Source organism: Tiliqua scincoides, chromosome 5 (genome assembly GCF_035046505.1).
Source record: "Tiliqua scincoides isolate rTilSci1 chromosome 5, rTilSci1.hap2, whole genome shotgun sequence".
NCBI classification, from domain to species: Eukaryota; Metazoa; Chordata; class Lepidosauria; order Squamata; family Scincidae; genus Tiliqua; species Tiliqua scincoides.
This window is the reverse complement of record NC_089825.1, coordinates 114,782,262-114,792,783: the sequence shown is the minus strand read 5'-3', so window position 1 is coordinate 114,792,783 and position 10,522 is coordinate 114,782,262. Positions and strand designations below refer to the sequence as shown.

Below are 10,522 nucleotides of genomic sequence, written 5' to 3'. Positions count from 1 at the left end.
AGGCAGGTGATTTTCATGTCGCCATGCAGCATGTCATGCCAGGACTGCTTCGGCCGGCCCTTCAGTCGTTTGCCATTGACCTCCAACTGAAGGCCCCTCTGCACTAGTGTATCACTGTTGGTGTGCAGAACGTGGTGATGGGCTAGTGCTGGTGGAACACCAGACCTCAACCCTTTGGCAGTTGTGCGGACTGCCAGGCAGCAGAGTGTAGGAGGTGGGGAGGAGGCATTCCAGGGCAGGGGGAGGGCAGGGAGGAGGTATGCTGGGGAAGGAAGCAGGGCAGGAGGGAGGCGGGACCAGTGATCCTGAGCCTCCCTGTCAGACTGGCCGCCCAACATGGAGGTTCTTCATTCTATACTGATGTTTGGGTCATCATAAAATCGAGCAGCCCCAGTGTGGGGCTACCCAGGGGAAGGGGATAAATGTCCCCTTCTCTGAGGAGGTGGTGGTGGCTGCCTGGGGCATGCTGGATGCAACAGCAGCCATTTTCAGCAGCATAGCAGCCCTGTACTCCAGGCAGCACAGGATTGAACTGTGAGGGAGCACTAGTTAGAATTGGACTGTAAAACACTTAAATCCTCACTACTTTCTCCTAATTAACTGCTCCTTGCTGTTTAGATCAGGCCTCAGGATAATGATGTAACACTTGGGGAAGAAAATAAAAACCAGTAACCCAGCACTAGAGGCCAAAATGGAGAAGATCTCCACGGCCACAACAGATTTGCCCTTGGTGCTCAGATAAGATGGAACAAAAGTCAGCCAAACACTGCAAAAAACCAACATGCTGAAAGTGATGAACTTGGCCTCATTGAAACTGTCTGGCAGCCTCCTAGCCAAGAAAGCCACAGTGAAGCTGACAGTAGCCAGAAATCCCAGATAGCCCAGAACACAAAAAAACATGGCATGTGATCCTTCATTGCATTCAACTATGATTTCTTCAGCCAGAGAATGCATGTCAATATCTGGGAATGGTGGAGCTGTACCCAGCCAAACTGCACAAATAGTGGCTTGAATCAGGGAGCAGGAAAGGACAATGGAACTAGCCAGTCTTGTCCCCACCCACTTCCTCATCCTGGACCCTGGCTTGGTGGCCATGAAAGCCAGAAACACAGTGATAGTCTTTGCCAAGACACAAGAAACAGCCAGTGAGAAGATAACACCAAAGGATGTTTGGCGTAAATAACACATCACTCTCTGAGGTCGACCAATAAATAATAAGGAGCAGAGGAAGCAAAGCAATAGGGAGATGAGGAGAGAATAGGTGAGATCTCGATTGTTGGCTTTGACAATGGGAGTGTTCTGATTCTTAATGAAAATAGCCAGCACCAAAGCTGTCAGCAGAGAAAAAGTGAGACCTGAGAAAAGAAACATTATTCCCAAAGCTTCTGAGAAAGAGAGGAAGTTAATCAGTTTAGGAAGGCATTGGTTGTGGTTCTTGTTTGAAAATTGATGTTCCAAACATTCAACACAGTCATCCATATCTGAAATATAAAACAGATGGTATGACAATCTCTTAGGCTGCAATGTTAGACATACTTACATAGGAGTAGATCCCATTTAACTCATTGGAGCTTACTTCTGAATAGAGACACAGGGCCCAATCCTATCCAACTTTCCAGCAAATGTTCCCTTACCTTGAGGAGACCTCTGTGATTGCCTCCCCACCACAGGATGCAGCACACATCCCATTGGCACAGCAGCACCAACACTGGAAAACTGGATAGGCTTTGGCCATATGGTTAGCTTGATGGTCCTCTTGCATATTTAATCTTGTGCCCCATGAAATCATGCTCTTTAGTCTCAACCAGGGGTGGACAAACTTTCAACCTTAGGGATACTGGACCTTTAGCAATTGTATAGAAGAGGGAATTTCAGCAGGTGCAACTAGTTATCTCACAGATGACAAACTGCATCTGCTGAATTTCTCTCCTACGTGATTGCTAAAGGTCCAGAATCCCTAAAGTTGAAAGTTTGCCCAGCCCTGATCTAGAAAAAAGGCGGCTGATTGAGATGTACAAAATGTACATGATTGAGATATGCAAAATTATGCAGGAGATGGGTAGAGTGGATAGAGGGGTGTTCTTTTCTCTCCCAAACAACACCAGAACCAGTGGACATCCACTAAAATTGAGTGTTGGGAGATACTAAAGAAAATATTTCGTTACCCAGAGTGTAATTAATTGATGCAATTTTGATGGAAGATGTGATGGCACCTGGCCTAGATGGATTTAAAAGGGGATTGTTCAAAATTATGGAGGAAAGGTCCATAGCAGGTTACAAGCCATGATGTTATGTGTAACCTCCTGTTTTTAGGTTACCTCAGAATGCTAGATGCAAGGGTGGATACCAGGATGCAGGTCTCTTGTTGTCTTGTGTGCTCCCTGAGGCATCTGGTGGTCCACTGTGAGATAAAGGAAGCTAGACTAGATGGGCCTTTGGCCTGGTCCAGCAGATATCTTTTTTTCTTATGTTCTTATAGAACAGGCAGGAAGATGAAACTCAAACCACAGGTGCAAATAGACATTTTCTATCTGAACTGCATACACCAGCTTTACCTTGCATATTTAGGCATGCTTCTTGCTTGTTTAGGCAAAATATGTTCAAGAGAAGGAATACAATCAGTCCCGATACTGATTAATTTTATTGTATTAAAATGGAATTATTTGTTTATTTGCTGTTAAATGCTGACACTTTCTTATCACCAATCCATCACTTTATTGCTGCTACACAAATAAAACGATGGCAAATGGCAGTATTTAACAACAAAACAACACATGATCAAGCAATGAGCAGAAAGTTGGTGAGACCTCAATGGTTGGCTTTGACAATGGGAATATTCTGGATCAGTGTTCATGATCAGTGTAAAAGATGGAGCTAAGGAAAGTGATTTCCAAAATCTCTGAAAAAGTGAATGGGTTTAGCAGCTTAAAACAACACTGATTTGGGTTCTGGTTTTGAAATTAATCTTCTGAGTTTTTGCTGATGGCCTAGGGTAGTGGTTCTCATCCATTTAGCATCAGGACCCACTTTTTAGAATGAGAATCTGTCAAGACCCACCGGAAGTGATGTCATGAAGTGATGTCGTCAAGTAGGAAAATTTTTTAACAATCCTGCGCTGCAATCCTACCCAGGATTAAGTCCCATTGACTATCATTGTTAAAATAATATAGAGTAGCTTGTTAAAAGTACAGGTCTGCAACATCTCTCCAAATGCAGTCACATATCATGGTGGTATCAAGTCTAATATATTAAAAATAAAATATTGAAATGAACAGGGACCCACCTGAAATTGGCTCACAACCCACCTAGTGGGTCCTGACCCACAGTTTGAGAAACACTGGCCTAGGGTGATGAGAGGCTTTAGTAGACTCATGATGGCATAGGTGTATTATTGTTATGCTCGCTGCCCATGAGGAGAGGCCTCATCATGAACCATCACCAGTAACAATTTTAATCTGCTCACAGTATATCCAGACTCCTACCTTTCTGGTGTGAAATCTTTCCAGATGAACATGGGATGCAATCATAGCAACAAAATGGCTGCCCCTCCCTGGTTTTTCTGCTGTAGCCTGGATAGCAGTTGTCATTACACACAGCAAGGGGGAGAACCTATTCATTTAAAAAGGAGAAAGTAGATAACCTTCAAACCTTAACAGCTCTGTGGAGACAACACGAAATTGCGAGAACATCTGCCACAAACCACACAAGAGAAAATGTGGTTTGGTAAACACTGGGCCTCCTAATTACACAATACAGACCAAACTCTGCAGTAGATCCTGAACTAGGGAGCTCCTCCTCCTTTAGGTTGCATTGCTACCAATGGTGATGAATAGGATTGAGCTATGAGCTGGAATCCTCAGCCACTTTGCAAGCGTTGGGCTGGGGCCAGTTTTGATACGTGCAGAACTTGGACTCAGTTGACTGCTGTAAATTGGCCTGGTGGGATCTTAGCCTGTGCCTTTCGTGAGCCAATAGACAGTCAGTCTGAGTTTGTCTGAGCCAATCATAAAGTTTTGTTTCAGCCAATGGGTTCACCATTGAGGAAAGTGAACTGAGTACCTTGTAACAAGCCCTTGAGAGTTGGAGAACCAAATGGAAAACTGCTGCAGGAGAGAAGGCTGCAGTACCACTGGAGGAAAGGTAGGGGCTGCTGTGTGCAGAGGAGCTGAGGCTATAAAAGGGGCTGCACTAGCACTGAGAGCTCAGAGACCAGCTGGGAGGAGCTGCAAGACTGGGCTCTGCAGGATGAGAGACCACCAGGGAAGAGCTGCTTGAGGAGCTTTGGGGAGTGTCTGCAGAGAAGGAGCTGGAAGAGCAAGTTGTGGAGACCTTCAGGGAAAAGAAGCTGTGGGGAGTGAGCTGGGAAAGACCAAGCAACAGAGAGGAGCTGAAACCTGAGCTCTGAGGGAGAACTGAGGTGTGGAGCTGCTGGAAGGAGCCCTGAGAGAGCCTCTTGTTGGAGTGGAGAACCAGAGAGAAACCTCTGTCAAGTCTCCAGCCCTTGGCCTGCCTCAAGTCCTGCCTGCCTCTGGTTCCTGTCTAAATTGGTAATTTGAAACAAGGTCTTTCCATTGATTGTTTCAGGTTCTATTCCTCCTAATAAAAAGCCTTAAACTTAGCTTGGTGTCAGTGGTCTCTTGATCCTGTACAACAGTTTGAAGCCCATGGAACAGGCCCTAGGGGAGAAGCATAATCTGGGATGAAAGTTATTGGCCAGATGTGACCTGGGTAGGGGTGAGGGTTCTGGGAAAATGGGTGGCCAATGGGTGCATGCTTTTTTATTATTATTTCCTGAGAGATGGATGCTGGTTAGCTCCTGTATGAGTGATAATTGTGGAGCATTTGTGCCTGTACCTAGGGGTACACCACCGTGGTGCAAAGGGGTCTTTTCAGACCTGCACTAACTAAATAGATGGCACAGTGGACCAACACCATTGTGGCAGTCAGCACCAGCCCAAGAGGCACACAGCCATTAGGCAGTGCACATTGGATTTGGCTCTCAGATTAAAATCTGCTTCAAAGATTAATTTTGTTCACCTTGTCTAGCATACCACTTCATATATTGCTCTCCAGTCTGAGACAACAACCTTTAGCTTCCAAAATTCATATAGTAGAGCTGGGAGATCTTAAAATTGGGGCAGTATCACTAAAATGGATTCTTCTAGCAGGGTGGGAAAGATGATCAAGGGTCAATACTGAAGTCCTTTTCCATTTAGCTTTGCATCTCATGCTTATAGTTGCTGTCCCACCTGGTTAAACATGCTGTGCCATGTGATAATCTCCCCATGAATGGAAAACTCTTTGCCTGGTAGAGACTGTGGATTCATCCATCCTATCTTTACTTTTACAAAAGTTTGGTTTGGGAATGTCACCCAGTTGATGATATCAAACCCGGCAGCCAATTCCCTGTTCTCATTAAAGAAGACTGTGTCCCCAGCACTGTTGTTGAATGAGATGCTCCTCAGGGAAGGTTGAAGCTGGATTGAAATAAGCAAACTTGCAATTTACAAAGTGTTGAAGAGAGACAACCTGGAGTGTGTGTTTAATCCTTCACTCCAATATTTACAAGCACTGTTCCTTGAACTATTAAGTTTTCCTCCTCTAGAGACAAATGACAACAACAACTTCACACCACAAATACAGTTATTTCAGAAGTCATATAATGGACAATTATCAAAACCAAAATACTTGGAGAATAGTCTTTTTTCCTGTGTGTCTATTGTTGCCAACATTGTTCTCATCCCCAAACACACCATCTCACATCCAGGTTTACCCAGCCCATAATTAAAACCAAATTGGATAATTTTATAACCAGTGGCACAGGATGCTGTTGATTGGATAGTGGAGCAAATGACCTCAGAGTGCCTTTAACTAGGTAACAATAAGGAGGAGACAGAGTTTTCCAAAAGAACTGAACCTACTTTAAAAAAAAAAAAATATGGAAAAGGAACTGTCTTTATAAGTAACATCAGGTGTTCAGGGGTTTAATGGTGTGGGTGAACAGCAATTGTAAAGAGCTCTCTTTGGACATGCAATGGTTAAAGTGAAAGGAGGGGATGGAGAGAATCAGGTGACCAACTGGACAGAGCTTTCTCCAGCTGAGATGACCCAACAGGAGGGAAGGAGAAGATTTGTGGGAGGTTTAAAACAGGCACTGGGAAACAGAGGTTGTTGAGAAAGAGAGCGAGAGTTTTGGATGGGTTGAGAGAGAAGAGAAACAGAAGGGAAGTTAGCTATCCTTTGATAGGCTGACAGGGGTACAGTGACCTTCTATGAAGTGAGCTCAGGCTGCATGGCTTTAAGGGAAAAATGGGGAAAATGCAGGTGCAACTTGGGGGACAGGTTGGTCAGCTCCTCTGGAGATGAAAGCAAGAACTGTTGGAGAGAATGCTGGAAGCTTTCCAAGCAGGAAAATCTTGCAAACACAGAGAGAGGAAGTCTTTATTAGAGGGAGAGACAAACACAGAGAGAGTGGAAGTCTTTAATGGAGGGAGAGACTAACAAAATGGACAACATGGACCCTTTTAGTGCAGCAGTTTCCAAAGTCAGAACCATTACATGCCAGAAAAACACTCCATGGCATGATCAGAGTTTACTGCTACGCTGGGGAGCCTGCTATTGTTGCCTCCAATCTCCCCTAATGTTTGACTATCCAGCCACATCTGCTTAGAAATCTGGGAGCAGAACGTGCTGGGGTTCTGCCTCCCCCAGAACATATGCCTCCCCCAGAACGGGGGGTGGGGGGTGGGGTGTACTTTGGAGATCAGAGGTGACAATAACAGGCTCCCCTGTGGAACTAAGCACCATTCTCATGGGGGAGGGATTTGCATAGATGGGGATCTGGCCCACGCACCAGGATTTCGCACCCACTGCTTTAGTGGATAAGAAACTAACAACATTCTGTTTTTTGAGCAGGGTAGTTACAGGGATTAAAAAAAAAGGAATGCAAAGACATTCCTTGGTGAATAATGTTATTTGGAACATCTCCTGGGCATGCAGTCAGAACTTTCCTGGCCTTTAGTGAGTTAAATTGTGTCAAGACAGCAGCCTCCAACTTGGTTATGTGCAGTAGCATAGCTCCAGGGGACACAGCACTATGTTTTGCAGGGCACCTCAATGTGCCTTGTAAACAGCCCCTCCCCCCAGAGCTATTCCATGCAACCAAAGCAAGGCAGAGGCATCCTCCACCTTTCACTTATCTCCTGGAATGGCTCAGATGGTGAGTTGATTACAGAGCGCATTGAGGTGTCCTGCAAAACTTAATGCTGTGCCCCCCCATGGAGCTCCACTTCTGGTTATGGGGGATATGCTTGATAGCATGGCCTTTGGCTTTCTGTGTCACATGATATTCAATTCTGCGCCCTCATGCTACTTAATATCCACATGAAACCACTGAAAGTGGTTATAGGGACACATTTGAGATGGATGCTGCCAGTATGTGGAGAATAAGTGGTTGATTCAGGACTTAAATAGCCTCCCCGTCATCAGATAGGTTTGGGATATTTAGGCTATTTAAGTCCTGAATCAATCTCTGTTATCTGTCATGAGCTTTATGTTGGCTAAAAAACTGAAATTAAATCTCGACAAAGACAGAAATGATATTTTGCAAAAAGGAATGCAATTCAGGTTCTAGATTCTCAGTCTGGATGGGGCTGCACTCCCCTTGAAAGACCAAGTCTGAAGTTGAGAAGTACTTCTGAATCGAACACTGATTCTGGGTGCCCAGGTGGCTACAGGTGAAGGAAATATTTTCTGCAGTTCTGGGTCTCTTGGAGTACTTTCATCAAGGCATGAAACACACGAAAAACATCATTCTTAATATGAAATACTACCTGCCAACTTTGCATGTTCAAATGATCCCATCTGCCGCTCTCAATTGCTCTATTGAGTACTGACTTGGAGGGGTACACTTTATTTAAAGCATGTGCAATGGCATAGATTGCATTGTAGATACTGTAGCTTTGGCCCATCATGCTCATTTCAAAAAGAGTCCCAGGGAGGTTTTCCAGCTTCTCTTGCCCTGTGCATGCATTAGTATTCTCTTTGACTTCAAAGGAATCTGAAAATGAGCAGTTGAATGCCTGTTCCCAGAAGACCCTGAGAAAACCATCTCCTTTGGGCAAGTTAGGATGTAAGCTCTGGATGAATTGTGTGAAGCCCAGAACTTCATTGGAGTGAATAGCAAAAGACAAGGAACCATCAAAGGTTTGTATGTCATAAGCCCTGTGCAATGTCTCTGCTGCAAAATTCCACTGGGCAGTCATTATCCACACTTTCCCAATAGAAAACTTTGTAATACCTTCAAATAAGGAATACAGGTAGATTAACCATGTCAAACATATTGTGGTCTTATGACTTGCATTTACAACATATACATTGATTTTGGAGCTCATTATTGAAATAGCTTTGGCCCGAAGGGATTCAAAGGAAGTCAGTGTGTCTATAATTCGAGATGTTGCTGGTGTCTTTTCATTGAGAGCTACACAGATTCCATTCTGAGAAAGCATTGACACCAGGGTCTGCACAAACTCTTCTCCATTCTCATCATCTCCTGTTATGAGCCCAACCCATGTCCACCGGAAATGCAGAAGTAAATGTACAGTCCCTCTGTACTGATGTTCTTCATTGGGAACCATTCGATAGAAAGAAGGGAACTGAGTTTTAACATTCATCACTGGAGCTAATACACAGTAAGCAATCTAAGAAAAAGAAAAGAAGAACATTCAAAATCAAAGATACACTAAAATGATTAATTTCAGACATCTGCTCTGGAATAGAAGCTTAAGAAACAAGAGTTTGATAAAATACCTTTGTTTTAGAGTGCTAGCCTATTGCACCAAGGACAACTGCACAACTGAGCTGCATGGAGGTGGATGCAACTGGGCAAGTCATTTGGTGTTACCCTCCTGATGGCGTCACTCAGTGTGGTTTGCAGCCCCAGCACCTCCCTAGTGATGCTAGTACCACACATAAATGCAAGGAAAATAAATTCTGCCCCCTCCCCCCAAAAAAATTATGTTTTGAAATATATGCTTTCAGTGTGAGTTATATATCTCTCTGGTTTGTTCACTCTTTTTAAAGAAATAAATAAATAAATAAAAGGACAGGCATAAAGATTTGTTAATATTCCTTAAATTCTTACAGCTTCATACTCATCTTACCTGTGGAACCTTGTAGATGCCAAAGACAATAGCCATGTGGTGGGAGATTTCTGAGTCCAGTCCTCCAATGACAGCTATCAAATTATTTTGTTTTTCACACTTGAAGTTGGGGACCATCCTTTTCTGGGTGGACAGAAGATTCAGGATGTTCTGATAAGTCATCCTTTCACTTAGATAACTGTCATAAATATGGAATCCCAGGGTAACATTGGGTAAAATCTTGTGGTTGGCGTTGATCTCCTTCACAGCAAATACCAAAGACAGAACATGCTGGTAGCCTTTGGGCTTTCCACTAAAGAAAGGATTAAATGATATGCGAGACAGATTTGGAAGCCCACATGGAGCAGCTATTTGAGAGCATCCCATTATGTTCTGTGATTTGAAATGCACATAGTTTTATGGTTACTGAAGACAGAAAAGACAAAGATCAGAGCAGTCACTTAATGTTCTAGTCCTATCCTCTGCTGGCCTACAGGATGCTGGGCCACTAGCAGCCTCTGCTGCATCCTGTGGACTGATTGGGGCCCAGGCTGTGGTAGAGAGAAAATTTTTTTACTTACTTTACTAACTCCTCTGTCTACTTACCTCCTCTGCCACTCTCTAGTTCCCAGAGGGCCTACTGAAATCTACATCAGCTCTTTTGCTGGCATAAATCTCAGTGACTGACCCACACAGCTCCCCACCCCAATCTGTGCCTGCCCCAACTTATCTGGTGCTATAGAGGTTCTTCAGGGTGCTATTGCAAGCCTTCTGCCTCCCAGCCTTTGGACTGGCTGCTGTTGAATGTAGAGATTTGGCTTGTGAATTGTGGCTGAGAGACTTCACAAGGGGGACCTTCCCCCTTTCAATCTTCAAGAACTGCCTAAGTCATGTCTTGGCTGCTTGTGTGTGTGGTTTTTTTTCTTTTTTCTTTTTCTGACCTATAAAACTGCCTTGATTACCACTTTGCCCTTGCAAAATCACTATGGTGCAAGAATATGCCGAGAGTAGATAGCTCATGAGAGTTTTGTGGATTGTTCTGGGCAAAGCAAACACTTTAGGTATGCCTTGAACTGCAACACCCCCTCCCCCATGGCATGCAATAGTGGATTGAAAGATCTATCAACATATCCCGCCCATGAAATTGGGCCATAATTAGTGCAACCTATCCAAGCTTTTTATGGTATGGTTATAAGCTACGTTTTATCCCTCCTTTTCTTTAGACAAATATACATCGTAAAGAATATACACCTAGGGAATCTTTTCCAGTTTTCTTTTCTTCTTTAAATCACAGGTCCCAGGCAGCCTAATTTAAGTGAAAATCTATCTCCTTGATTACACTGGGTTTATTAAAAACAGCATATTAACTCTCCCCACTTGAA

The 10,522-nt window shown here is 43.9% G+C and overlaps 1 protein-coding gene across 1 annotated transcript; it reads right to left on the bottom strand.

Annotated features, from left to right (window-relative positions):
• Positions 1-582: 582 nt before the first annotated feature.
• Positions 583-1,479, bottom strand: LOC136653277 (vomeronasal type-2 receptor 26-like). The gene has a single exon (XM_066630187.1). It carries the CDS (start codon positions 1,477-1,479, stop codon positions 583-585), a length of 897 nt encoding a protein of 298 aa, XP_066486284.1.
• Between the last annotated feature and the right edge of the window lie 9,043 nt (positions 1,480-10,522).

Excerpts from the sequence above, each read along its gene's own strand:
- LOC136653277 (XM_066630187.1), bottom strand. The coding sequence starts at position 1,479 with ATGGATGACTGTGTTGAATGTTTGGAACATCAATTTTCAAACAAGAAC.